At 47.4% G+C, this 27,808-nt stretch overlaps 9 protein-coding genes across 9 annotated transcripts in view; 4 read left to right on the forward strand and 5 right to left on the reverse strand.

The window, feature by feature from the left end:
• The window catches only part of GGI43DRAFT_273204 (uncharacterized protein), a 4,037-nt gene extending 277 nt beyond the window's left edge, over positions 1-3,760 (forward strand). The window contains exons 2-3 of the mRNA XM_083201115.1: positions 130-963; positions 1,014-3,760. Coding sequence (XP_083055629.1) covers positions 130-963; positions 1,014-3,457 — 3,278 coding nt within the window. The 3' untranslated portion in view covers positions 3,458-3,760. The remainder of the gene's footprint in view (positions 1-129; positions 964-1,013) is intronic.
• Positions 3,014-4,407, forward strand: GGI43DRAFT_418075 (ankyrin repeat domain-containing protein). The gene has a single exon (XM_083207494.1). The coding sequence runs from the start codon at positions 3,528-3,530 to the stop codon at positions 3,822-3,824; it is 297 nt and encodes a 98-aa protein (XP_083055630.1). The 5' UTR covers positions 3,014-3,527; the 3' UTR covers positions 3,825-4,407.
• A 241-nt stretch (positions 4,408-4,648) lies between these two features.
• On the reverse strand, positions 4,649-9,263 carry GGI43DRAFT_418076 (uncharacterized protein). Its single transcript, XM_083207495.1, has 7 exons — positions 8,675-9,263; positions 8,546-8,611; positions 8,391-8,449; positions 8,308-8,326; positions 8,159-8,224; positions 6,380-8,100; positions 4,649-6,310 (listed from the first exon to the last, which is right to left on the reverse strand). Exons 1-7 carry the CDS (start codon positions 8,675-8,677, stop codon positions 5,215-5,217), a joined length of 3,030 nt encoding a protein of 1,009 aa, XP_083055631.1. The 5' UTR covers positions 8,678-9,263; the 3' UTR covers positions 4,649-5,214.
• Positions 9,264-10,399: 1,136 nt separating this feature from the next.
• On the reverse strand, positions 10,400-12,671 carry GGI43DRAFT_418079 (dolichyl-P-Glc:Glc1Man(9)GlcNAc(2)-PP-dolichol alpha-1,3-glucosyltransferase). The gene is made up of 3 exons (XM_083207496.1): positions 12,505-12,671; positions 11,629-12,395; positions 10,400-11,556 (listed from the first exon to the last, which is right to left on the reverse strand). Exons 1-3 carry the CDS (start codon positions 12,579-12,581, stop codon positions 10,895-10,897), a joined length of 1,506 nt encoding a protein of 501 aa, XP_083055632.1. The 5' UTR covers positions 12,582-12,671; the 3' UTR covers positions 10,400-10,894.
• A 433-nt stretch (positions 12,672-13,104) lies between these two features.
• Positions 13,105-14,781, forward strand: GGI43DRAFT_273316 (concanavalin A-like lectin/glucanase domain-containing protein). The gene is made up of 2 exons (XM_083201117.1): positions 13,105-13,363; positions 13,429-14,781. Exons 1-2 carry the CDS (start codon positions 13,269-13,271, stop codon positions 14,672-14,674), a joined length of 1,341 nt encoding a protein of 446 aa, XP_083055633.1. The 5' UTR covers positions 13,105-13,268; the 3' UTR covers positions 14,675-14,781.
• Positions 14,761-16,636, reverse strand: GGI43DRAFT_431718 (uncharacterized protein; the record flags this gene model as incomplete). The annotated part of the gene is made up of 3 exons (XM_083209445.1): positions 14,761-15,736; positions 15,813-16,218; positions 16,310-16,636. 3 exons carry the CDS (start codon positions 16,634-16,636, stop codon positions 14,889-14,891), a joined length of 1,581 nt encoding a protein of 526 aa, XP_083055634.1. The 3' UTR covers positions 14,761-14,888.
• Positions 16,637-17,272: 636 nt separating this feature from the next.
• GGI43DRAFT_426252 (P-loop containing nucleoside triphosphate hydrolase protein) lies at positions 17,273-19,986 on the forward strand (the record flags this gene model as incomplete). Its single annotated transcript, XM_083208617.1, has 4 exons — positions 17,273-17,638; positions 17,717-18,469; positions 18,892-19,081; positions 19,142-19,986. 4 exons carry the CDS (start codon positions 17,273-17,275, stop codon positions 19,984-19,986), a joined length of 2,154 nt encoding a protein of 717 aa, XP_083055635.1.
• Positions 19,987-20,185: 199 nt separating this feature from the next.
• On the reverse strand, positions 20,186-22,417 carry GGI43DRAFT_418092 (aminopeptidase P family protein). Its single transcript, XM_083207497.1, has 5 exons — positions 22,213-22,417; positions 22,096-22,148; positions 21,890-22,016; positions 20,750-21,832; positions 20,186-20,689 (listed from the first exon to the last, which is right to left on the reverse strand). Exons 1-5 carry the CDS (start codon positions 22,260-22,262, stop codon positions 20,473-20,475), a joined length of 1,530 nt encoding a protein of 509 aa, XP_083055636.1. The 5' UTR covers positions 22,263-22,417; the 3' UTR covers positions 20,186-20,472.
• Positions 22,418-23,895: 1,478 nt separating this feature from the next.
• On the reverse strand, positions 23,896-27,685 carry GGI43DRAFT_273277 (Zn(II)2Cys6 transcription factor). The gene is made up of 5 exons (XM_083201116.1): positions 27,305-27,685; positions 26,368-27,124; positions 25,684-26,313; positions 25,193-25,577; positions 23,896-25,125 (listed from the first exon to the last, which is right to left on the reverse strand). Exons 1-5 carry the CDS (start codon positions 27,555-27,557, stop codon positions 24,244-24,246), a joined length of 2,907 nt encoding a protein of 968 aa, XP_083055637.1. The 5' UTR covers positions 27,558-27,685; the 3' UTR covers positions 23,896-24,243.
• Positions 27,686-27,808: the final 123 nt, after the last annotated feature.

Raw genomic sequence — 27,808 nt, forward strand, 5'->3', positions numbered from 1 at the left:
TACTTTGTTGGTTTTTTGTGTGCCCAATACATGTCATGGGTGGCCCCCCAATTATTTTTTTACCCCCCACCCCCCCCCCCCCACACCCCCCCCCCCCCCCCCCCCACGATAATAACAGCTATACTCTAGGTAGGATTGGCCGCCACAATGTTGTTATAGCAGTTCTCCCTAATGGTGAATACGGAATATCATCTGCGGCAGGCGTTGCAAAAGATATGCTACACAGCTTCCCTAATATCATAGGAATCGGCGGCGGCGCTCCAAGTGAAAAACATGGCATTCGCCTTGGCGATATTGTGGTAGGCATTTCAAGTAATGGAGAGGGAGCTGTAGTTCAATACGACTTTGGAAAATCCATACAAGGTGAAAAGTTTAAAGAGACAGGATTTTTGAATCAAGCACCAACGCTACTGCGGACGGCGGTTAATAATCTAAGGGCAGAGCATGAGCTCGAAGGAAATAAAATTCAAAAAGCTATTGACAGCGTTCTTGCAAAAAAGCCAACACTGCGAAGAAATTACAAACGGCCTGATGCATCTTCCGATAGGCTGTATCAGTCTCTGGTTATTCACTCAGCGGAAGGCGAAGCTGATTGCTCCACGGGCTGCGGTAACAATCCATCAAGCCTAGTCAAGCGGTGCGAGAGAGATGAGAATGGCCACAGCCCAGAAATTCATTACGGTCTAATCGCTTCTGCAAATACACTTATGAAAGATGCTTTAGTTCGAGATGACCTGATAGAGAGGAAAGACATACTTTGTTTTGAGATGGAGGCTGCTGGTCTGATGAATCATTTCCCGTGTTTAGTTATTCGTGGAATCTGTGGTTATTCAGACTCACATAAAAATAAAGCATGGCAGCGCTATGCGGCTATGACAGCTGCAGCATATACAAAAGAAACTCTTAAATACATAGCTCCCACCCGAATTGACGCTGAGAGGAAAATCAGTGAAGCTCTATCTGGTAAATAACAGAATGATAAAGTCTTCTAAGCATTCACTAACTTGACATAGGTCTTCATGAAGTGACAGAAGAACATCGCGATATTGCAAAGGAGCAGCTCCAGATACAAAAAGACCTAGTTGCAACGAGGCTCTCTGAAAAAGAGAAAGAATGCCACCAGCTATTCCGTCTTACATCTGATAGCGAAGATGCCACATATGAATGGTATAAAGACCGAATTGAAGAGAGAGTCGAGAATACCTGCCTTTGGTTTCTTAAGCATGAAAATTTCCAAAAGTGGATAAATCAGGAGTCAGGCCCTTTATTAGTTACAGCAGATCCCGGCTGCGGGAAATCAGTCCTAGCCAAATATCTTGTTGACTATGAACTACCACGATTGGCAGCTATCTGCTATTTCTTTTTTAAAGACCAAGATCAGAACACCTTTCGCCAAGCACTATGCGCACTACTCCATCAGATCTTCTCTCAAAAGCCAGCTCTGATTAAACATGCTATGCCGCAATTTGACAAAGACGGGCAACGTTTATCCGAATCTACAGCATCGCTTTGGAAGATCTTACGAAATGTTACAGAAGATCCTGAGACAGGGCCTGTAATTATAGTTGTTGATGCACTAAATGAGTGTGCAGAGTCTGAATTTGCGGACTTGATACGAAATGTGAAAAGCCAATTTAGCGATGGCCATTCAAGTGGCCAGTTAAAGTATCTGTTAACGTGCCGCCCTTACGAGCAAATTACCTCGCAGTTTCACACTTTATTGAATACATTTCCAGATATTCGTATACCGGGAGAAGACGACTCAGAAGCAATTAGTCACGAGGTTAACTATGTTATCACACATCGGATCAACCAATTATCAGCACAGAAGAATTTTACTTCAAAAATAAAAAGTTACTCAACAGCAAGGCTGCAAAGCATTTCTCATAGAACCTACCTCTGGGTATATCTTATATTTAAGCATCTCGAGGAAAAGGTCTTTAAGAAAACTCAGAAAGGGATTGAGACTACTATAGCCACGCTTCCTAGCAGTATCAACGAAGTATATGAGCGCATTCTTAACAAGTCTAAAGAACCCTCTATAGTGCAGAAAGTCTTAAGTATTCTGTTGGCCGCTAGCCGGCCGTTAACCCTCTCGGAAATGAATATCGCTATTAATCTGGCCAAAACATCCCAAGCTATCTATGACCTTGTCCTGGAGGATGCGGATATTTTTAAGTCTCGGATTAGATCTCTATGTGGCTTATTTATCTCGGTATACAATAACAAGATTTATTTTCTTCATCAAACCGCCAGAGACTTTCTTCTTGCAAAATCATCGTCGCCTGCTATTATCCCGTTATCATTAAGCTGGCAGCACTCTATTAGTAGTCGCCATGCGCATACTACTCTAGCAGAGCTTTGTATGATATACCTTGATTTATTTAACTCTACTGATAGGTTTCAAAAAGATATAAAAGAGATGCGCTTAAATAATAGCCAATATCTAGACTTTTTGGACTACTCAGCTGAAAATTGGATCGCACATTTCCATGCGGCTGACCTTGCTGATAATGATGCTATTTCGCCTTTCGCTCTACGGATTTGTAATCCAGATTCAAAAAGCTACTTATTATGGTCTCAGATAATTCCGAGGTACAGACATGATAGCCCTCCTGAGGATGCTACGCAGCTCATACTGGCATCGTATTATGGTCTTACAGCTGTCGCGAAACTATGCCTCGAAAAAGGATGCAATATCGAGGCAAGAAGTGGAATTTATACGCCGTTACAATGGGCAACATTCCGAAGTCATGAAGGTGTTGTCAAGCTACTTCTTGAGAGAGGAGCAAATATTGACGTAAAGAATAATAATAGCGAGACGCCGCTCTTACAGGCAGCTTCAGAGGGTCATGAAGGCATTGTTAGGCTGCTCCTTGATAAAGGAGCTAATATTGAGATAAAGGAAAATCAATATCATACAACGCCGTTGTGGCGGGCGGCTTTAAGAGGGCATAAAGGCATTGTTAGGCTGCTGCTTAAGAAAGGAGCTGATATTGAGGTAAAAGATAATAAATGTCAGACAACGCCGTTATGTCGGGCGGTTTTGATGGGACATGAAGGCATTGTCAAGCTGCTGCTCAAGAAAGGAGCTGATATTGAGGCAAAGGATAATCTATATCAGAAGACTCCGCTATGGCAGGCGACTTTATTGGATCATGAAGGTATTGTTAAGCTACTGCTTAAGAAAGGAGCTAATACTGAGGTAAAGGATAATGAATATCAAATAACAACGCTATGGCAGGCAGCTTCAGAGGGCCATAAACGAATTATTATGCTGTTGCGTAACGTGGAAGCTAATACTAAGGTAAAGAAAAATGAAGGGCAATCAATGTTGTTATTATGGACGGCTTCAAGAGGTTATAAAGACATTGTCAAGCTGCTGCTTAATAAAGGAGCCGATATTGAGGCAAAAGATAATGAAGGCATGACACCGTCTATGGCAGGCGGTATATAACGGTTATGAAGATATTGTTAAGCTGCTGCTTAAGAAAAGAGCTAATACTGAGGTCAAAAATATCGAAGGCATGACACCGCTATTATGGGCAGCTTATAATGATGATAAAAGCATTGTTAAGCTGCTGCTTAAGGAGGAAGCTGACACTAGGGCAAAGAATAACTGGTACATGACACCGCTATTATTAGCAGCGTATGGTGGCTATGAAGGCATTGCTAAGCTGTTACTTGATAAAGGAGCTGACATTGAGGCAAAGGATATTGAAGGCATGACGCCGCTACTATGGGCGGCTTCCGAAGGACACGAAGACATTGTTAAGCTGCTGCAGGAGAGGGGAGGAAAGCTTGCAGAAGGTATACGCGACTAATGATTCCAAATCGAGATCTCGAAGGGCATACTCAGTAGAAATGTTGAATATAAAATTGATATGACGTACTTGGGATTGCCTGAAGACACGAAGTCCCTTATATACTCAAAGAATAGACGGATTGGTGGTGTATTTTTTCCAGTTTGAGTAAACTAGAGGAGTAATGTAAAATTGGACTTAAACGGGCTTCGATGAGATAGTGGAAAGGCGGTGTGATGGAATTGGTAACACCAAGTAGCTCACATGTCGGAACACGCTTCAAGATTTCCCCAGTACCTAGGAGTTGGGAGAAAACACGCTGTAAAATAGGCAAAACTGAGGAGGAGGGTGATACTGACTGAGCATCGCTGGAAGCGAATCTTTAGGACCCATCGATTAGATCGATTGTCACTCGAATTGCCGAGTACTTGATAATATTTTTGATTCTTCTTCTTATGGAAGAGGTGGACCATGGTTTTTACAATGCACTACCTCACAAGCATTAAGGATATCTACAAAGTTTAGGATAAATAAATAGCTCACATGAGTCTCAATAGAGGATATCTTTGGGGAAGTAGAACCTCTCGAGCGAGCAGTTTAACATACTATCGAGAACACCATCTAAAATTCTGGGTAAGTGAAATTTATCAACTACACAAGGTGGTCAGATCCAGGGTGATGTTTACCAAGACCGAAAAATGTTACGATCGAATAGGAAGTTGCGTGTCTTATTGGCATCAATAAAAGTCTCAATAGACTTCATCGTCATCTGGACTGGCCAAGCCAAAGGTTGGTATTTATTTCAGCTTACTCGACTACTCGACTACTCGACTAGTAGATGTAGTAGATGTAGTAGATGTAGTAGATGCCATAACTTAATAGTATAATACTATGGAACAGTACCTATACATACCTACCCTTCTACCTCAAGTATCCATACAGTGCAGCATCACTTATCCCATATCGCTCTCACAATACAAAATTCTTTAAAAGAGCCCCAATCCATTCAACAGAGCTGTTGCCAATTGAGCTTTTTCAATTGAAACCAATATCCAAGCTTTCAAATGGGTTATATACAAGTCTCCCCTACACCATGCCTATATCATGCAAAAATGAAGCGAATGAAGAAAATATACAAAACCAAACACAAGGATGCCTTTTTTCTCTTCTTCTTTTCATATCAGTTCCCCAACTCCTGTCTAATTCTAATACAAAGTCCATCTAACCAAATCGTTATGATGCGCTATATTCCGACAAGCACTCCATGGTAGCAGAGATTAGGAAATCTGCTGCTCATAAACCAGGAGCCTACTTAGCCACTTAAATATACATTTGGGTGTTCGCCGCTTATCTGCAGTGCGATGAAACAAAAATATTCAAGCTCGTGAGGCAAAATGCAACCCGTGTCCCATTACTTGCGGCGAGTCTTCGTGGCTGGTCTTGCTGCTGGCTCAGCCATAGCTTCTCGCTTCTTTGTCTGCTTCCTGGATCGCGGCGGTGGAGGCGGCTCGCTGTGCAGGTGACCCAGCTCGTCCAGAGCCATCGTGTTCTCCCACTGCAGACAGCGAAAAGTAGGAACAGACTCAGGTGTCCTGTCGCGGGCTCTTGGTCTCGTTCGTTTTGGCTCATCTTTCTTCTCCTCTTCCTTCTCGGCTTCTTCATCTTCTGCTGCCTTGCCAGTGACCCATTTTATCCGATTTTTCATGTGCGTGGCTATCCTATCTCGATAGGCGACCAATTCTTTCCGTAGTTTGATCTCGTTAAATCCTCGAGGATCCAGCCATTTGATGAGCTGGTCCAGTTCTTCCGGTTCTGAAATATAGCCCCATTGTTTGGCGGTGAAAACGCTGCTGCCACCCTCTTCCATGGCCTTCCTCTCCGGGACCGTCATATTGAACTTGGCTTTGTATTCATTCTGCAGCTCGGTAGGCAGTTCAATATATCCCTCTCGTTCCAATTCATCGGGGCCTTGCACCCAGATACACCCGTTCGCGTATTCAGCATGTGCCGTGGAACTATCAGGCAATCCCGCATAGGGCATGCCGTTTCGCTCAAACCAATAGTATCGATTCCAGAATCTGTCTTTTCCAAGTACTCGAGTTCGTGGACAGTCGGCTTCGCGTAGGTCGTTATCGATGATGGCAACCTCCTCCTCGCATTTCTTAATAACATCCTCCTTCTTTTGTATGTCTTTTAAGAGTTTGATGTACTGCTTCGACTGCTGCGGCTTGGCTTTTTCCAGTGCCTTTTCTTTAGCCTTTTTGATCTTCTCCTCTTCTTCATGCTTCTTCTTCTTATCTGTTAAGATGCGGCCCCGGCGCTTCTTTTTGGAGCTCTCATCCTGATCGTCCTCGGCTTCATCGTCTTTGCTAATGATTGATTCATCCACATCTGCCATCTTGACGTCAATTTCTTCCTTGACAGGGGTACCATTGGTTTCTTCAGCAGGTTCATTTTCTGGCATTAACAGTTTACGCTGCTCATTCAGTTGGCGAAGCTCTTCCGTTCTGTAGCAAAATTGTCAGTAAGATATTATGCGCGCGTATCATGACACATTGGTAGAAGTGCCAACTTACACTTGCTTTCGCTGCCGCTGCCACTCAATCTTGTCTTTGCGGTACTTGGTCATCGTCTCGCTGCAGTCTTCCATGTAACCTCGGACAGCTTTGGTCTCCATTGTCAGCATGCAGATAAGCTGCAGGGCCTTGACGCGATAATTGATATCCATCTCGGTATACTGTTTCTTCACATTCTCCGGAGATGGCACCATCTCAGCAGGTACCAGTTTTTGCAACAGCTCCTCGCATGCCTTCTGCTGGCGCTCGTTCTTGGAGAGTTGGTGCAGCAGACCAACTAAAATTCTTTGCCAGCCACCGTCCTGAAAGTTTCGTTTTCGTAGGTGCTCAATCCAGTCAAACTCCTTCATAAGCTCTTCAGCTCGGGTCTTGGTTTCTTGCTCCGCTCGGAGCTCTTCCTCCTCAGCAGCTGCTGCTTCAGCGGCCAGTCTCTCTGCTTCGATTTTTGCCAGGCTGCTGCGCGTAGCTCTGGCGACGGGAATGTCCTCTTGCTCAGCATCTTCTTCTCCACTCTCCTCTTCATTCTCTTCTTCGTCGTCCTCTTCTTCGTCGCTGTCCTCCTCATCCACTTCTGGCAGCGTGATTCGCACCTTGCCGCCATCAGACTCAGAATCAACGAGAATCTTTAAAACTGAGCAGTGGATCTCATCAAACAGCTGAACAGGAGCGCTGGAATAAGCAACCTCCATCGCTTCGAGAAAATCATCAAAAGTAAAAGAATCGAGTTTGAAAATTTCGCAGTAAACATTGAGCGTATCCCATGTCTCTAGAAGGGGTCCCACGCTCTCCATGTCGAGTCCGCGATGGATTAGATCGACAGGGTCGGTTTGGCGGCGATCAGTATCGTCTTGTATCTCGACGGGAGGATCTCTGCATATGAATTTGAGTGGAGGGCGCACAATTCCAGCCCGGGGTTCGAGCTGCAGATCTTCGATGGGATATTTCGGTGGAGGCGGCGGGGGTGGAGGCGTCGGCTCGCGTGGTATAGCAGCTTGCTCGTCGTGTCGTGAATAGCCAGCACCATTCACACCATCGTGAACCATGTCGCCGGGCCACTTGAGACCCTTTCCTGAGCTGCCGGGAGTCTGCTTCCCCTTGTGACTTTTAGGAGCAGGCTTCAATTCGGGTAGGCGCACTGGACCAGTCTGCACAGTGCTGTGTCCATTTACACCATCCAGCGAGTTCCGCTCACGCTTTTGCGCCAGAAGCTGCCTACGCTCCTGGATTTTGGTGTCGTGGCGAAGGTGAGGGGGGATCCTCGTGTCAATATGATATTGCGTAGCGTAATCGTTCTTGACCAGCCAAGGCGCGCCATTCCAAGCCTCTCTGGTAACTGTTCTCTTTATGAAAGACCGGAGCATAGACTTTGTAAAGGCACCACGCTCACGGCTGAGGTTATCATCAGTCACGATGTGCTCTTTCCCTGACCCACCGCTAAGAACAACCAGATACCGAGTTGTGGGGAGCGAGCTCGACCCGTCAGGCAAGATTCTGGCACCAAAGGTTGTCTTCTCTCGTACTAAACAGGGGCGTCTCTCGTTGTTAAACTCATCAAGGGTCACAAAGACATCCTCCCCGGGATAAAAGTCGGCTTTAAATTCGTCATATACCATGTCGACGAGGTTGTCCAGGCGGGAAATGGTCTGGAATTGGACTTTGCGAAGAATAGGGCCCTTGAGCGCCTCGGGGAAAGCAGCCTCCACTTCTTGTCCACCAGCACGCTGTTACAGCCAGATGAGCCAGGGATCAGCTAAACATGGGAGTGTAAGCAAAACAAACCTCACTGGTGAGAGCCTCGAAGAATGTAAGACCGGAATGGCCCGTGATTTCGTCATTGAACCGACGCTATAAAATTTCCAGCTTTAGTATTTGCTTCCACGGCGGGCTTGTGCGCGACAGATACGACCGGGGGATTCAAGGCTAGTCACCTGTTTGTAAAAATCCATGCTAAAGAATGTCAAAAAAACGTTAGCAATGCGGCGCATAAGAATCAGAAACAAGGCAGGCTCACCGATTCAAATAGTCTTCGTAAGATACGAATATCTCGCCTGTCTGAGGAATTTGCCAGACCTAAAGCGCAACCAATATCAGATCAAGTCAGCCCCCATGCTCTCCATGTTCCTTGCAGCAAGAGATCCAGCGGTGAATCCGTCATGTCCAGCATACCTCGGTGTCCTCGTCTTCGACCTCAGCTGGGGGCAGAAACTGCACCGGCTTCCTTTTATAGAGCACCTGTTATAGTAGCGTGTAAGTGAGCTGCGGGCAATCTTCGGGCGGTTGGCGGTGACTGCATACCATGTTTGCGAGCCGAGATTGGAGTCGAGAGTGCGGTCGGGGGAGGCGAAGAGAACAAAGAAGCGTCGCAGATTCACCGTCGAGGGCAAATCAGGAGCAGATGAAGAAGCCGGAAGCTTAGCGCGTTATCTAATCGAGGGACCCGGCAGAACAGGCATCCGGGCCAGGCACAGGCGAAATGCGAATCTGTAGCTTCGGCCGTAAGCAAGTTGCAAATGGGCGATATAAAAAGCTGTATAAAAGAAATTCGTGTGGCTTTGTGTTTGTGGCTCGCGGTTTCGAGGACGTGGAGTCGGGCTGGGGGAAAAAAGTCGCGGTGCCTGGAGGCGGGTCGTTCAGATGCTCGAATCGCACTTACACGAGGCTAGAACGGGCAGCTTTAGAGGGAACGCGGTCCGGGCAGGAAGACGGCGAGATCGGCCGCTGGCATATTCTGCGGATTCGAGATGCGAGGCGGTGGCGGCAGCTGGTGGCAGCCTCGAGACGACGCGACCGAGTGACGTGCAACCGATGGGGACGAGGAGGAGAAAAAAGAATTGCGCGGGTGGGAGGAAGAGCTGCCACGGAACGAACTAGAGTTCAAGTTCCGGGACCTTTAGGTAATGCTGGGAGGGAAAATGCGTCCCGCCGTGGAGACCAGCGTCTAGCGGTTTAGCGGGCTTGTGCTCGGTAGCCACACAGCCTAGAAGGGGGCTTTTGGTGGTGTCGGCAGGCGGTACTCTGTCGGTACCATGGGAGCAGGGGGTACCTGGGAGGTACTTATTGTCTCTTTTCCGAAAAAGCCAGGAAAAAAGACAGCACTCCTGTTGTTGAATATGAACGGCTTGATATAATTGGTATTATTCAAAGACCAAATAGCATACAAGATCTTCATTTTTTCTATTTTGAGGATCAGAAGCCGATGCACTCTATAATAAATTGTAGATATAGACAGGCAATAGATGTAGTATTGCACAAAGCGCTAGTGCTATCGCCGTGAAAGCAAAAACAAAGAGCACAATAAGACGAAAAAAAAAATCGAAAGCGTCTCTACTTCATTCAATCTCAGATACAACAGCTAATTCAGCAATTTCCATCCAGAAATCAATCTTAGTTACCGCGTTGCACCAAGTAAACCCCTACACATCCCCAATCATATCAGCCTCAAGCATGTACCTCGCCCGTACCGCTGCACCTCTCGGATACATGCTGGCCCAAAATTCCTGTCTGCCGCCGTCCAATCTTCCCTTTTCCTTCCCCCTTCCTTCCCACCCCCGGCCTTCCGTAGCCCGTCCTCCCCCCAAAAACAAGGGCCTAAGAAAAAAGATGTGAAAAATAGCCCAGAACCCATTCATCCAACTTTTACTTTTCAACACGCACAAACATTCCGTAAATAATCAAGTCACTCGCTTTTTTGCACTCATTTTATTCCCAGAGATTCAAAGAATAATATATAAATTGAACTGAGCTTATTTATCCAATTCTCGCCAATTTATGTCTCGCTACGTGCACGGCGCGGATCGGCGGCCGCAGGTAGGTCGAATCTGGCGGAGCCGGGCTGGTTCTCCTCCTCGGGAGCCACTCTGGAGTGAAAGACGCGACATGTGCATTGAAGCGCCGTCGAAGCTGCAGCTACAGCGCATTTTTGCCCACGCAGTAGCACGCTTGCACTGCACCACACAGAAATATCAGTTCTTCATTACATGCGATTCCATATACGACCTGAAAAATGTAGCAACGGTCCATGTTTTCATCAAATCCCCTAATTTCCAAATTGGGCAACTCGACGCACTAGCCCTGACGTCATTCTGCCTACGGCTATCACATCGGGTATTAAAAGAAATCAGATGAATAGCCTCATCTTGCCAATTGAGCCAGACATCTCATCTGCAGCTCTTCACCCCTCGCTAAATCTGATCATTTTCTCCCCCAACGCCGGCACTTTGTGTTTCTCGTCCCATTCCCTGTCTCGGTCACCCCCAGCCTCAGCGTTAGTGCCACCCGCCGAACACAAAACGGGAATCGTTCAGCCTCGCCTCACGTGGAGCGCCCCACTCGTCCCGACCCTACATGGTGACTAAGCCGGCTTCAATGCCGCACTTCAGGCGTCGCATAAGATTTGGCTACCCAAGGCCACAACACAGCAGCATAAAAAGATGAGAAAATAATTCAAGCAATTCTAATCTATCTAGTTTTGGGGTATCATTATGCCCTCGTTTTTTTCTCTCCCAGATATCATCTTCAAGATGTATAATACACAACCATATATCCCACCCAGCTGCCCACCACTCCTATCGCCGTGTAGGAACTCGTAAACATCAAGGGAAGGAACTCTAGTCGCTTTCCAAATATAATTTGGTGGAACAGAGAAGTATACGCAATCAGAGGGATGCTGATGGCGATGTAAATCGTGCTGAATCGGTCCAAGAGGAAAACTCGCGGCTTGTTCGATGCGGGTGCCAGGCGGTCAAAGGCGATGAGGAACAGCACCAGCCAAAAGACTGTATATATCGTCTTGATCGGGAATTCTGAAGGAGTGAAGAGCAGGGGGAAAAGCGATACATAGCCCGCAACAATCAGCGGTCGGAATGCACTGAGGTGTCGTCGATCCGTCAAGGCAATCAAGCTGAAAGGGATGATGACCAAGAGAATCGCCTTTTCGTGCACATGCCAGCTGAAAAGGAACGACGAGTATCCGCATAGCGTCACAGCTCCGATAAAATTGTCCCAGGTAGGCCGTTTAAACAGCTTGATCAGGGGCAGAGCTTGAGACAATAGCGTCAGGACGAGACAGGTTCTGGGGGTAATTTCGGGTAGGACAGCAAAGGCAGTGTCGCCGACCAAGCCACGAGTGACGCTATTTAAAGCTTCGGCATTAATTGGCAGCCCCAACTTTGGTGCAACTACTATTTGTCAGTATCATTTTCTTTCTCGTTGCGCTATACAAAGCAGTATAACCTTGAACTTATACTTACAGTAAATCAAAACCCGATCAACCAGGGAATACAGTGCCCAGACATTGGGTGCCCAATAGGCATGACACAAGCCGCGAGAAAATGGAAACAAGCGGCTGAGAACTTGGGGGATCTGCCCCATCAGCGCAAATGGTCCAAAAGCAGCCGCGAATATTCCGCCAAGTCCAAGTCCGAGCTTGACGCAGTTCAAAAACTTGATTTGGAAAATGGATCTCGATGACAGACAGTATTTACTCAGAAGGAAGACAAAGTAAGCCGGGCCAAGATAAGAGTAGATGTGCTTAAAGCACAGGAGCGCGCCAAAGAGGAGGCCGCTCTGTAGTAGCGTATCTTTGCACCGCGCCAACACCAAGGATGCCACGAGAAGACCGTACATGGCGCCATTATACTGAAAGTGGATATGATCGATGATGAGCAGTCCGGGCGACAAGATAACAGACAGTGCAGCGGCCTGGGCAGCCCTCCTTGAGGGCAAGGGCGACGAGTCGATAAACATCTGCAGGGCGTAGACCAAGATGAGCTCGGTAATGATGACAGAGAATCGCTGGAAGTAGACAGTCTCCCAGCTATCGTAGTTGAGGTTGATTATCCGCACCATGGCCGGGTCTATCAGTCGCGCGAGATGGGCCAGAAGCCACTCGAAGTAGGCGAAAAAGGGAGGGTAGTCGAGGGTCCATTCTGAGGTGTTCTCGTAGTACCATTGCGACAAGGGGAGGCTGTTGGTGATGGCGAGCCAGTTTCGGTGAACTTCGAAGTCGGTCGATTTGCTGCGCAGGTTGAGAGCGTTAGCCAGTGTAGATAATCCACTTCGTGATGGCCTGGGGCAAGCTCCATCACAAGCAAAACAGCTAAGCTGGCATGTGCGCGCACACTTACTAGGCTGGGAACAGGAGCACCTTGAACGCGGCGGCCACCAGCGCGCACTGCGTCAAAGTTGGGTACGATTCAGCCATTGTCTCTGCAGCTGGACGAAAACACTACCGCATTGCGTCGATAACAAGAGTTGCGCAATTCCAAGCGAAGCGCTGAGCAGAGGGCAGATCGTAGAGAACAAATTGCGACCACTTGGAGTCCAAGGGCGGATTACATAACGGCAGCAGCCACACCTCCTACCCCATACATCCATCCAAACCCTTGATTCACTATTGCCTGCTTTGCTGCCTGTTGGGGTCTAGCGCACGTTAGAGACTCGTCCCCCGCCACGTTTGAGCCACAGCGGTGTAAGTGGCTCCTGCCAATAGAGGCTATTGGAGAATCGCCTCGTTGGACGGCTGCTGGGAATAGATGCCAGATGGTCTTTTTTTTCTTCATTTTCCCTCTTTTCTTGCTTGTTTCCCTGGTGTCTGTGCGGCTTCTTTTTCTTCTTGTTGTTGGCTGCTGTCTTAGAATCTGTTCCTCTCAAATCTCTTTGTTCCTCTTTTTTTTTTACACTTTGTTGTTGGCACCGGCTACTTGGCGGCGCTGGTCGCAAAGGCGCATCTCTAGTGCAAAGTGTCCTCTGCAGGCGGCTATATCAACGGCTGAAAGCTGGTGACTCTCGTCTTGTGGAACTCTTCGATTCTCGTCTCCCCGTGTCTGGTTTTGTCTTCATCTCTAGTGCCAATCTAGACTGAGACATTTCCCTCATCGTCAATCCCACAATGCGATTCTCCGTGCCGCTGGCTGCCCTCTTGGGTGCCGGCCTTACTGAGGCTCAGTTCCTCATCAGCGAGCTGAGTTTTGGATATGCAGGGCGGTATGTTTTCGCAGATCCGACTCAATTGCTTAGGATATGGCAGCTAATGTGTCTCTGTCTTTTAGAATAAGCCCCGCAGACAACCCTGGTGTCATCCCCAACTTCGTCGTCTCTGGCCAGCCGACCAAACCCGAGATCCTCTCCAGCAAGGTCATCCTCACCCCCGTTGCGCCAGGCAATGCGCGAGGTGCGATATGGAGCGAGCAGCCCTTGAAACACTCGAACTTCATCGTCGACGTCGACTTCCGTGCTAGCGGTCCCGATCGAGCTGGAGGCAACTTCAATATCTGGCTGGCAAACCATGGAAAGGACATTGGCGCTAAGAGCGTCTACAGCGCGGGCAGGTTTGAGGGATTGGTGCTGGTTGTTGATTCGCATGGCGGCCAAGGCGGAATGCTCCGCGGCTTCCTGAATGACGGATCTATAGACTACACGCAGCACCACAGCGTGGACCAGCTGGCCTTTGGTCACTGCCAGTATAGCTACCGCAACTTGGGACGCCCATCGCAGATCAAGATGCGCCAGACGTCAACCGGCTTCCGGGTTCAGATTGACGGCAAGACTTGCTTTGAGACTGACCGCGTCAGCTTGCCAACTGGATATGATGTCGGTGTGACCGCCTCCACTCCTGACAACCCCGATTCTTTTGAGATTTTCAAGATGGTGGTCATGTCGGATACCTCCAGCCACGACACCAATTCCAACAACGGTGATAACAACAATTACAATTACGATAACAATAACAATAACAACGATAACAACAATAACAATGATAACAACGACAGGAGCAAATTCCAATACCAGAAGAAGTCTACCAGTGGCGGCGATGAGTCGTTTGTCGACATTGCCGACGAAGAGGCCGACATCTTCGTGACCTCCAAAACACAGTTCCAGGACCTGCACAACCGTCTCCAGGGCACCAACCATCAGCTCTCATCTGTTTACCGCTCCGTCTCCCGCCACCACCAGATGGATGAGCAGCGCCACAATGAGATCAAGGATCTGCTTGCTGCTCTGCAGAGCAAGGTCGAGCTGCTTGATGAGTTGTCTTCCTTCAGGCAACGCATCATTGCGCTGGAGAACGAGGTGCGCAACATGAACAATGAGTTACACAAGAAGCTCCAGGACAATGAGCGATCGGTGCAAGGTGCCCTGAGGGTCCACCACAACTCTTTGACTCAGAGAGTCGCGGATAGCGTTCCTGGACATGGAAGGCTGATTGCCGTGATTATCGGAACTCAGGTTATTTTGGTGATTGGTTATGTGCTGTATAAGCGACGAAGAGCGAATTCACCAAAGAAGTACTTGTAAACTAGTACTAACTACGGGACTCGATGACGATGATGCGCTTGACGATGATGCGCTTAACGTTTTTGACGTGAGATTATGAGTGCCAGGTGGAGAGGGGCTAGTATACGGCGGCTCTTTGTATAAACAAAAGGCGTATTTACAAGTTTTTTTCGTAGATATCTAAGTTATATAGCATGCATGAGTTGGATCAAATAAGCAACATATCATTTACTGTTCAATTCCTTCGTCTTGTAATTCCGCGGCGCACTGCAGTCTTGACCTTTTGCCTAACTTCTTTGCCTTGTTGTCTGCCTCGTCCTACTGCTCTGACCGGGACAACTGCCAAAGCAGCATCGCTATCTAACTGCGTCTCAGACGAATTCGCTCTATACCGTACAATGATGATTTTGAGTCGTGTATTCGGAGATTGAGAAGTATGGAATGACTGCAGGAACGCAGATACGATGTTAAAGCCATCTAAACTCTGCAAAGACTCTTCTATCGTCTCTAGGTCAATCACCAAGTAGATCTGCCGACCAAGGCCGTCCAACGCTGCCAGCAAAAGCTGAAATAACTCTGCAGCGGTGGTGGCCCTCTGAAACTGTGCGCAGCGCCAGGCCATTGTTTTCTCTGTTTTTAAACTCTCGTTAAGCTTGAGAGCTTGGACTATCAGGTATTTAAGCAAATCCATAATAGAGAATTGAGTCTGCTCATTGTTAGGTGTCGCGGCTTTCTTCAGCGCCCAGAGGGTTGGAAGGTCAGAACTTCTCAAGTGTTCGATGACATCAACGCAGAAATTTTGCAATACCTGCCGACAAGCGAAATTTCCCTTCATCACGGCAATCGCTGAGCCCTCGGTGGAGAATAGTGATTGGAATCGAGAAGAAAGCCAGAAGGGATTCGTGGCTGTGGATAGACTTGCTCCTTGGGCTCGTCGGTTCCTAAAAAAGAGATGATATTGGAGGCTTTTGAGTGGATCTTCAAGTGGAACGTCAGATAAGTAGGTGAGTATTTGGGATATCTGAAGATCTGAGACTCTTTGATTTGTATCTAGTATGGTGCTTGACTGGATGGCATGATATGCTATCGAAAGTAAGCATACTTCTGCTCTCGCTTTGGAGAGTAAATTTTCTTTTTACTTCAGGGTATATAAGCTTACCAGCCATCTTGTTAAGAACATCGTCCATCTTTGCATTCGATAAATGCAACTGGGACTGAACGCCTGCGAGCATTTTATGCATGTCACGAAGTTCAGCATGTGATGCCGCATCGGCTATTCGATCGATTTTTCGAGAATTTTCCGCGATTTCATCAACTAAATCGGCATAAATACGATGCAGAGGCCGATTGACGCTCTGGATGAAATGCGAAAGCTTCCCTTCGTTGTACCAATTATATGCTTTCATCAGGAAATTGAGGATCGAGGCGTATAGCCCTTCGAGTGCTACTTTCATTTGGGGTGTCGGGTAAAGATTTGATGAAAGATCGACTCGTGGAAGGCTCTCTGCAATTTGAGCGATGGATTTTGCCAAGAGCTGCGTGGTCTTTTCATGCTCTACAGCCGCCTAAACAAATATTATTTAGTTCACTATTTGCATTTATATGCTGTTTGGCTTATCTTTGAACGGAGTTCTTTCAAACCTATATATTGCTTACCGTGAAAAGAAATTTCATGGCTCCAAAAGCAAGTGACACGTATTGAGGATTTTGGGGAACAAACAATTCAAATACGTTCGAATAGTAGACCATGCTCTTTGTCGTTCTGTCCAGCCATTTTATAGTTTTCGGATTTTTCCCTCTAGCTTTATACACATTCATAGATTTGCGCACCACCTCTTCAATATCTTGCAAAGTTGCTGCGTTTTGCAGAATGCGCTCTATATGTTTACCTTGGTCGCCATCTTCTATAAGCTGTTTAACAGCAGCTTGGAATGCTTCTTCAGCCATGCTAGGTCCAGATTCTGATTCAATAGCGCTGGCCATGGCACGATTTCCAGAATCATACCATTGCTGAAAATTCTCTGCCAATGCATCCAGGCTTGTAGTAGCTAATGAGAAGCAGGCAGCGAAGCTCAAATGCGGGGAATGATCAGGGGTGAGGTAGTAGTAACGACGCCAGAAGATGAAAGAGAGAGAAAATATGTATTTGCCTGAGAAAATTTATCTACGTTAGACGTTGAATTTTCAATTAAATGTAAATATCCATAATTCTGTCTCAGCTGTTAGCAATGCACGATATTTTCAGCTATCCAAAACCTGGCGCAGACTGGCGTGGCAGTGAGGCTTGGTTGAGTTACATTGCGCAAATAGTACGCCCAACAGAAGTGGCAAGGCTGAGTGCTCAAAGGAACCAGGTAGCAACGCTGACTATTATTGGCGGATGATCCCAGCATATGTTTTGCCTTCTCCGCTCGAGGCCGCCTGCGATCTTTAGCCAGCTTGATACGCGACATTCGCAATCTTTTGGCCAGGAAAGCAGGCTACATGTGCATGCGTTTCTGCCTGATGAGACCCTGTGCCCTTTACACTGTGGAAATATGTCTATATAATTATACCTATCATTTTGTTTCATTCTATTGAAAAGGCTGCTTTATATAGAGTACACTAAACAAAACCAATATGATCCCACACAGTCAACAAAAAAGCCCGATGCGAGATAAAGATTTCATCAAGCGGGCATCAACAACGTCAACAACGTTACCACGACACATTACCGATGATAACTTCGCCCAAGGTGAAACTACCAAGCATAGTCTTACGAGCCACTACACCATCTCTAGAGATGAGACATCATTAGGAAAGTCTGTAAGAGATAAGCTCCAAGTCTTGCAAACAGCGGGAGAAGAGGAGGCGGACCCAGACGAACGAGGTATGTCATCGAATAGCTTCGGATCAAATACGAGGATTTACCAAGGCGATGTTACAGACTTGGGCGATATTAGAGACTTGGGCGATATTACAGACTTGGGCGATGTTCTGGATAAGGTGGATGAACCAAATGCACGCGCCACCTCTCAGATTGGCACCGACAGCACCGACATTAATACTACATCTGCGTTTCAGATCCACAGACTAAAGAGTGCACCTGGCCAACAATTTGATTCCGCCCCGTTACTTTTGCAGGAGAAGGTTAGGGAACTTCAAATCGAGAACGAGAGCCTACGCGAGCGCCTACAGCAGCAGCGAGAAAATAAGCGCCGCAAGAATTTCGAGGTGTTTCACTGTATTTCAAGGAAAGGGAAAGAAGAGACCTATCTTGAAAAGCCATATTGGGCTGTAAATGGCGATGTGTTACAGCTTAAAGCTCATTCACTCATACTATATCCCGATGCGTATGTTCAATACATGTCTCCTGCATTTATTATTTATCGGTATTACTCGGGAGATACAGTGAGGGCGACAGACACCACTACTGCCCTGCGGCAGAATAAGATTCCCGATCCGACCCCTACAAGCGAGATCATACGGCTCGTCTCAAAGAATATGAAGGCGGCTTTAAAGGCATTTACGAAACATAACGAGAGTTCAGGGAATATATTCCCTCGCAGTTCTGAGAATGAAGAGATACAAGCACCATATCATTGGTGGTACTATTACCGAAACCAATCACATATCTTCAACAACCTGTCAGAGCATCAAACACAACTCATCCGTAATCTGACCAGTTGGATAGAGGTTAACTACAGTGGCATTTACAATCGAATCGATGACCAATTTGAACGCGGAATGGTCTCTCAAGCCTCCATGAGTTTTTTGATTCGGCCCGGAGACACCTTGGTACACAAGGATGAAGACTTCGTCGAGGCATATCTAGCAGTATCTTGGCTAAACAAAGAAAATGATGAAAAAGATAAAGTTTCAGACATTTTACGAAGCGATTTACACAAGATAAATGAATCGACTATCTCGTCACCAAAGAAATTTCAGCAGGAATGGGGAGTAAATGTATGGGCGTACGGATATAATGGCAAATTTTATCGAATGTCAAAAAGGCTGAGTGTAAAACTTGATGCTGGTACAGAGGATACGGAAGTTCCCATTGTGAATTTGAGTATATTTCCTCTTCGATTTGCCCCGCATGAGTTGCGTGAATCTCTTGAGCAGCGAGGAAAAATATTTTGGAGTTGCCGGCATAGAAAGTTCATTTCATATGCAAGTGAAACGAAAGAGGATTATACAGTGAGTTTTTCAGAGTATTTGGCCAATGAGACATTAAGATTGCTGAAATATTTGCTTAGCCAGGACAGCGCTACATGATAGATTATCCTACCTACCAAGCACTACATCCTGAATCTGGAGCTGGATGGGATCTCACGCTTGAATCCAAAGTGGAAGCGACATTCATAGAGCAAGAGGCGCCGCCTGAGCCTGATATATACCTACTACCTCGAACAATTCTTGGCTTCAATTTACGACGGAAAAAATGGGGTATGTACATACCAATCAGTCAGACTAGTGCCCCTTCGCTGCTAATATGTAGCAACTCAGAGGACCTCAACGTCGATCTAATTCGAGAAATATCGTGGAACAAAGATGCTTTCAAACATCTTGTCGCCGACGATGACACCAAAGATCTAGTCCAGGCCCTCGTCACTAACAAAGTTGCGGCAGAGAGAGGAACGGACCTCATACAGAACAAGGGCAATGGACTAATCATGCTTCTTCATGGAGGACCAGGCACAGGCAAGACATTCACAGCTGAGAGCGTGGCTGAGATGGCTGAAAAGCCTCTATACGCTGTGACTTGCGGCGATATTGGGACCGAGCCGGAAAAGGTAGAGAAATACTTGGAGTCGGTCTTTTATTTGGGTAAAATTTGGGGATGCATAGTCCTGTTAGATGAAGCAGAGGTATTTCTAGAGCAGCGTTCTCTCAACGACTTAGCTCGTAATGCTCTTGTGTCAGTATTTCTCCGCGCATTAGAATATTATGACGGCATCCTCATTCTAACATCAAATCGTGTTGGAACCTTCGACGAGGCCTTCAAATCACGCATACAGCTGTCTTTGCATTACGAGCCACTGACTCGACCACAGCGAGAAAAGATCTGGCGTAACTTCTTCCGCCGTCTTAAATCTCTCAAAGAGGACAATATTGACTATGATGACGTCGAGAGCTATATCGTTGAGCTATCTACGCAAGAGATGAATGGACGACAGATACGCAATGTCATCACCACTGCTAGGCAATGGGCTCAGTTTCAAGGCAGGACGATGACGGCGGGCCATTTGAAGTATGCCATCAAGGTGACTAGCAAATTTGACACTTATATTAAAGATGTTAAAGAAGGATTTTCTGATGACCAAATTGCAAGAGGAGATGGAGTGCGATAGGCGGAAAAGTATAAAATATAATTGATAGTGACGAGAAGGAATAAGCATAAATTGAGGTGACCTTAATTGAATGAAATAACCTTTTATTAATTGGACAGCCTTGGTTAAGTTGAATAAAACCGATGAGGCTAATTAACAGTACTTTAAAAGTAGTAGAAGTAATAGAAGCAGTAAAGGCAGTGAAGGCAGTAGAGGCAGTAGAGGCAGTAGAGGCAGTAGAGATGGTAGAAGTCGAGTACTTTAAAGTAAAGCATATGGCCATATTGATACTCTTTCCTCCCAACTCTCTCTCTATCAGTCGATGCCAATCAGTCATAGTAATTAGTCAATAATATGAATAAGCAATCTTCTTATGCGGTATATATGCCATTATAAAAAGCAACTTGTACTTCAACCCAATCAAATATCACGACAGCGTTACCCCAATGTGTATCATGGTATCCAATCTACTAACCCCCTCTATAAAACAAGACTCATGAAAATAATCTACTGCTTAGCTCCCTGTGCATTAATAACACGAATCATCTCCTCGCCCTTTGGCGCGGTCGTCAAGTTCTCGTATCCATCTTCGGTAACAAGAATGTCGTCTTCGATACGGACGCCTCCTACGCTATAGTAGCGCTCGAGGACGTCCTTGTCGATGAACTTGGCGTGCTCCGGGTTGCTAAGGTAGTAGCCCTCAATGTACTCACGGCAGAAGTAGCTTAGAATCCCCAATGTCAGTATACTCAAATTAATGTAGGAAAAGAAAAGAAAAACTCACATGCCCGGCTCAACAGTGACAACCATGTTTGGCTTTAGAACCTGTCTCTCCCTACCCGACTTCAAGCGCGAAGGCACCAGCTCTCCATCATACATCCTCATGGTTTTCAGCATATCTGCAGAAATCATATCGCGCTTTCCGCCGTCCAGGCCCAGATTTACGAGAATCATCAATGGCAAATCGCCAGGGACGTCGTGCACCTCTAGGCCAACGTGGTGGCCCAGCCCGTGTGGGAAGAATGCGGTAATGGTGCCAGCCTTGGCGATCTCAACAAGGTCGCCCTTCAGGATGCCGAGCTTATGGAGACCCTTGAGGCCAACTGCAGCAGCGTGGAGATGCAGCTGGTAGAATTTGATGCCAGGCTTGATGGCGGCGATGCATTCCTCCTGCATCTGCTCGACAATTTTATACACGGCCGAGCCGTTTGTCGAAAATTTGCCGTAGATGGGCAGCGTACGAGTAATGTCGCTGGCATAGCAATTCCATTCGCATCCTGCATCAAGAACGACAAGCTCTTTGTCCTCCAGAGACTGATCATTATCTTCATAGTGCAGCGTCGAGGCATTCGCGCCCGAGCCTGCAATCACAGGATAAGCCTGTGAGCGAGCTCCCCGCGCGGTGGTCACAGCCTGGAAAATAGCTTCAATCTCACGCTCATTTTGGAGACGCAGAAGCATTTCAGCGACCTTGCGATGTCCCGCACTGGAAACCTCATTGGCACGACGAATCATGGCAATCTCATACTCATCTTTAATGCATCGCGAATTATTCATGGCAGGTTGGAGCTTCCAGTCATTAATCCTGAACTTCAACTCTTTGGCCTTTGTCGGCGTCTGGTCCGGGTGCAAGACAAACAGCTGGGTTGATGAGTTGAAGCGCGACTCGAAGAACTTGTCTAACTGAGTCGAGTAGCGCACATCATCGACGTCGTAAAGCTGCTTCGCCTTGGCAGCGTCGGGCGTTGAGCCGAACCAGAGGACCTGGCGGGGCTCGACGTAAGGGATCCAGAGGGTGAGGACATCTGCCCGGATCTCATATGTGACGTAGCAGTCATGGAAGTTTGCGCCGGTGAGATAGAAGAAGCTTCGTTTCCGTGGTTAGCAGTGAAACGGGCATAGATGCATAGATTACAAGGCTTACTATCTGCGCTGTCTCAAAGGCGGCGGCTGGTCCGAATCTTCGTAATTCTCAGTCGCTCGACCAGGCAGATAAATGATGCCGTCGCTAATGTCCAGCGCCTTGGCGACTCTGCGGGCATGCTCCTTGGCTGGCGGTGACGAAAGGAGTCATTAGCCATATGAGCCAATCTTTATCAATTCACGCTCTCTCATCTGCCTCTCACTTACCGGGATATTTCTTGGTCTTCCAAGTCTCGAAATCATCCCTTCTCGCTATTGCGCTGTTGATCACAAATCAGTCCGTCGGTCATTTAGGAGAGGGCCAGTTCGGGTAGCAGCGCTTACACTGCGTCAAACTCATCATCGAGAATGAAGCTGAAATCGAGGTCTTCCATCGTGACAGGTATTTATATAAAAGATCAAATGCGTTTGCTATAGAATGCGACAAAAATTTGCTATGCTTTTTCGGCTCTGCGCCCTTCGTAAGGCACAAACTAATGGCGATGCTAGTGATGATGCTGATAGTAGATGCGACTATGCCCACAGCACGTGAGTGACATGCTAGATAGAGCTGTACCTGACTGACGTTTTCCCCGTATTACATACTACCTAATCTATCGCCCGCTATCGAATGGTCCGTCCAGCTGCTACCCCAGGAAAAGGGAGCACCAGCGTCTATTCGGTTTAGCGTCCTGGCGTCCATCCGGTGTCAGGGGCCGAACCGCGTCCAGCCTCACACTTGGATTAGACCAGAGTCTGGGACGGAAAGAGAGCAGCTCAGCTGGAGCTGAAAATTTTAAAAAGGACGATAAGATTATTCGTCTAGATCCATCCAGCTGAGATGCAGCCCCCGGGTTCTAGTACGTACATATGTATATGCAGCCTGCTCTAATTCCTACTACAAAGCAGCTTATACTCTAGTACCGACTTGGCCGCTGCATTCACTTACCGCAATAAGGCAATTCATATAATAAACCACGCTCTTTCAGCCGATAGGAACCCCGTCATAAAGCGAGCTTTTCATTCCTTTCTCTTCACATGATGGCAGTTTGCATCAGTACAACTACATCAAAATCCACAACTCTGTAGCTTCTTCCTACCAGAATGCCCAATATGTAATCAGCCGCCATCACACGGGACTCCATATGAAAAGGAACAGCATAAAAATCCTCACTGTGTCCCTCTCTTTAAATACACACATAGAGTGCCTACCTGTCACAACGGATATCCACGGCTACTCGCATCAGCTGCCGCTTCATCCCCACCTCGCAAAATGCAGCCAAGTCATATCCGTACAAGCAACAACACAGCAAAATAGACCACACCTCTCAAAATAGAAACCCCATTACCTCCTCATCAATGCTAAAAGAAACTCAAAACTCAAGCTTCAACTACTCTAAACAGCATACGCAACACCAACGCACCCTATATACATGCATCCTTCGTACTCAAGCGTCCAAACAATACTGGAAAAAGGAATACCCACCCCAAAGAGCAGTCTCTCAAAAAAGACCCTCTTTACCTCGCACTGTCCTCGGTGCCGAACCGGCCACCTACCAAATCAAGGAATCCGACCGATGTGGTAAGAAAAAAGAGGGAAAAAAAAGTCGGACATTCAGTCGGCCGTTTCGCCGGTCCAGCATTCCTTTCTGCGTTAAGGGTACACGTAATCATTCTTGAGATGCCCGTTGCGGAGCATTGACGTTGAAGTCGACAGAAACAAACAGGAAAAAAAGACAACCAACATGATGAAGAAGGTTGGAACTAATGAAAGCCATTTCTTCAATACGATGCTTGTTATTTAGAATGACGATGAAGAATGAATGCCTACGTAAAGTGGTGACGAATCCTGATTCTATTTTTTGAAATTTCTTGTATTGCTATGTACTTGGATATATGACTTGTAGTCCGCTCTTCGACATCTGACCAATGTACGTTTGTCGATCAAAAAAAGATCCCTTCCTTCCCTTTTATCTACACACACGCACTGTGATATGCTCGTATAAGTTTTGTTTTGCGTTTTCGTTTTGTGCCTGCCGCCAACCGGGGGAGTAAAATGAAAAAAATGGAGAAAGTTGAAGGGAAAGATGATAGTGAAGCAACTGAAAATGAAAATAATAATATGAGGCCCAATGAATTCTAAAACACCCGCCATAATGTTTGAGGTATAAGAGTTGATGGTAGTCGTAACATGCAATTCACGTTGTGACATTTCCCGCCCACATTGTCCAAGGAATGGGTTATCAAACACAAAGAAAAGGGGATAGGAGTAGAATAAAGAAAAGGAAAATGAATAGACGCCCTTCCCCCCTCCCGGCAGACCGCAAGGCTTCCCGTCTCATATCGTCAAAAAAATGGGTATCATGTGGCAGTCGTTCACATTCCCTGAAATCCACCCCTGCCAGAACCAAAGAAACTCCCCCAGTCGGGTTGCATGCCGTGATCCGTAAACATCTGCTCTATCTGCCGCTCCTGATGCCTTTCGTTCCGTATCGGTCGTCGCAGAGAGAGTCCGCCAGGTCGTCGCGCCTGCTGTTGTGGAATTTGCTGTTGCGCCGCCTGTTGGTGCATCCCCATCATAACGTTGGGGTCGTACATGTTCCCTGGCATGTTCATACCCATTGCGTTTGACTGCTGCTGCTGCTGTTGCTGCTGTGGCATCATATATGGCGGAGGTTGTCCCATAAACTGATCTCCCATCTCGTCCATTGAAGCAGGGAAGAAGAAAGTCGAATCCGTAGGTGGATGGGGCAACGCCACGGAAGAGTCAGTCTTGCCTGAGAATCCTAATTCCATCATCGGCTGGTTAGGATAGGCAAACGGGTCATCCGAAGGAAACATCAAAGAGTCAATCTTATGCACAGGATTGCTGTGCGCATTGTGCCCGCTGATATGATGTGGCTGGTATGGGTGTCGATGGGTGCTCTCAGCGGTACTTGTAGAGTCGGGTGTAGCCCGTGAAGACATATCGATAGGCATCATATCAGTCAAGCTGCTAGTAAACGAAGGCTCGGGGTATCCGTGCTCTAATGATTGCGCCATGCTGCTGTCCATAGAGCCCCTGGAATGTGAGGTTCCGTATAATGACATACCACCGCTCCCAGTACGCATCAACCCGTCTGGTCTCTGTAAAGTCATGCCGACGGCGATGGGGTTATTTGGTATCTTAACCCCAGGTGCCGTCCTCTTCTTTGTTGTGGATGATGGCCGTGAGTGGGTTGGATCACCAGCCCGCTCTGGTAGCTGGTCAAATAGAACCTAAAGGAACAAGTCAGGGAGAATATTCTTTGACAGACAAAGGTAGGAAAAGGCCAGGCTGCGTTACCTTGAGAGTACCAGTGACTCTCTCCGCAGAAAGACTCTTGTCAGCCAAATCTGCAATCATTTGTCTTCCAGCACGTGCATCAGCCAACACCTCTTGAGACCCAGGCTTGTCCGGATTCTCGAGGGCATAAAACACCAACGAGAGGACGGAAAAGAACTCGGTGTAGAGCATGAACCAGTAGGGTCCGCTGAGCACGCGCTGTTTCCGGATCTCAAGGCCGATATGAACAATGTTACGGGACACGCTGATGGCTGCTGCCGCACAGGCATAGGAAAGCTCATCAACCCTGCTGCCTTGGCTCAGTCGAGGAGAGACATAATGTAAAAAGGGCCGATACAAAACGAGTTGCACATGTGCATACGCAAAACGCAACAGATGTCGTACACTGTTTATACATAATGATTAGCCCATGTCTTGCACATTTCCCATAGCTTGGCAGGCCCGCTCGCATGCTGTGGCGATAAGAGCTAGATGGATGGGAAATAACTTACCGAACCACTTCAATAGGGCCATCAGGACTAGGCCGCCATGCTTGCGGGAGTCTCTCAAACCAGTTGTGCAGGTCAGTTTCGATTTCCTTAATCTTACTGTAGCTGATGAGATAGGTTGATGCAAGCTTATCCCCTCTCATGACAGTGTGCCCAACGCCCTTTGTCGGATAGATGTTCTTTGTGATTTTCCCCAAGATTTCCATCAATCGGGTGTGAGCGTTGAAAGCCTGGAAAAACGAAGGCGTTCCCGGTCCTGGTTGGATAACGCCACCAGCCGTGATGAACTCATCGTCAACTTCCAGGGGGTACAGCTGATCAACATCCTCGTTGCTGAGAAGCAGAGGAAATCCAAGCATGGTAGAAACATAAATGTCCATTTGCCGGATGACGTAGAAAACCCGTCGTCGAACTTGCTGCTCAATATTTCCTAACCGTTCGTGTTGCAGATGGCGGTGAAGACCTATTCGCAAGGATGATCGAAGCGCGATTCCAATAAATGAGTAGCAGGTGTTGAGATTCGCGGTGGACTGGAGGAAAAGAATTATGAAAACAAGAGTCTGGATAGATATGAGACTCCGGCACTCGGTAACATCACGCAGCAGAGATCTTGATATCTTGTAATACTTGACTCTGTACAGATGTGGTTAGTCAACGCCAGAAATATCAACAAGTGATTCTCCTTACCCTTCATCGATGGCCTGTCGATAGGACATGCCGCCGGAACTGGAGTCATCTAAATTGCTGTACATGCAACCCAACGCTAAGACGGCATAAAACAAAGCAAGAAATTGGGTATCTTCCTGGCTTGAAGGATCATGTTGTCGCTCATAGATGTGGTCGAATTTTTCATAAAAACTAGGAACATGAACGATGCGGACAAGACATGTGGCGCAGCTTAGAGAGTAGTAACAGAGTTTCCGAGCAACGTCCTTGGGGGGGAGGTCAGGGACGGTGGAGGATATGTTTGAAAAGGGTGAGTTGCCAGCAGGTGATGGCATGTCGAAATTTAGGAGGCCTGCAGTTCGATCAGACGGACGCGGCAGAAATGGTCCTCTGCCTACGGGGCCCAGCAAGCCGCGGAAGTTCTCCTTCATGCGCCGCAAGAAGACGGTGCCGGAAGAGATACCATAGAAATCCCATCCGCCCTTTTCGTCGAGGTCCAGCTGGCCGATGGAGTCGATCATGGACGTCAGCTGTGTGTCATTAGGATCAGGCTCAGCAGGAGCATGGTTGGCTCTTAGCTTGGCAGCCTCGGCGCGTGCTCGTTCTCGATTATTGAACTCTTGCTGGATGGCAGGGTCAAGGTTTGGATCGGCCAAGTCAATGTCAGGAACAAATTTTCGCAGCAGCGTCTCGGCGCGCTGGAGACGGCTTTCCAGGGCCTCGATATACTGTGGTGCAGGATTTCTTCTCCTGTTTGATGGCTTATCATATGTGCATTCTTTAAGACAAGAAGATTGTACAGTCAGCAGGAATATCCCAAAAGAGAGGGCGTGTATTAGTTGGGGTAGGAGGGAAATGGCATATATGTAATCAAGATATGCTCAATGAGACGACCATATTTGACAACAAAGACATTTCAGAAAAAAAGGTTGAGGAATCTCTTCTCCAGCATACGCACCATAACTATAGACGGAGCAGTGAGTGCAGGGCTGCTTGCCGTCACACTTGATCTTCTTGCGGCGACACTCGTCGCAAGCGCGGGTGACTCTTCGGCGTTTCTGAATGGGTTGCGACGGCGCCGCTTCGCCATCGACGGTCATCTTCTCGTCCTCAGCATCGGATTTGATGCTATCCGCCGGCGACGCGGCATCCTGGATGGACCAGTCGCCGGCGGGCTGCGACTCGATGGTGGCAGCCTCGTCGTCGGACATGTTGGCGGCGAGCTATATGGGTGTATGTGGTGGATAGGTATATGGGTGTCTGTAGGTGCTGTAGCAACTAGCCAGGTCAGAATCGAGGGGCTGTTGTGCTCTGGTCTGCCTGCTCTGCTCGTCCAGTCTCTATCCTCGTCTTCAACGTGCTCGGACGGGCGGGTTCTGGGCGGGGGCGCTGGCTCAAAGGGCCTGGCCGCTTCGTGTGGTGTTGGTGCGTGAGGCCAGCCGAGGGGCGGGCGCTGCAGGCT

This window comes from Trichoderma evansii, assembly GCF_050947405.1.
Source record: "Trichoderma evansii strain SZMC 28006 chromosome Unknown GGI43scaffold_33, whole genome shotgun sequence".
In the NCBI taxonomy this organism is placed as follows: domain Eukaryota; kingdom Fungi; phylum Ascomycota; class Sordariomycetes; order Hypocreales; family Hypocreaceae; genus Trichoderma; species Trichoderma evansii.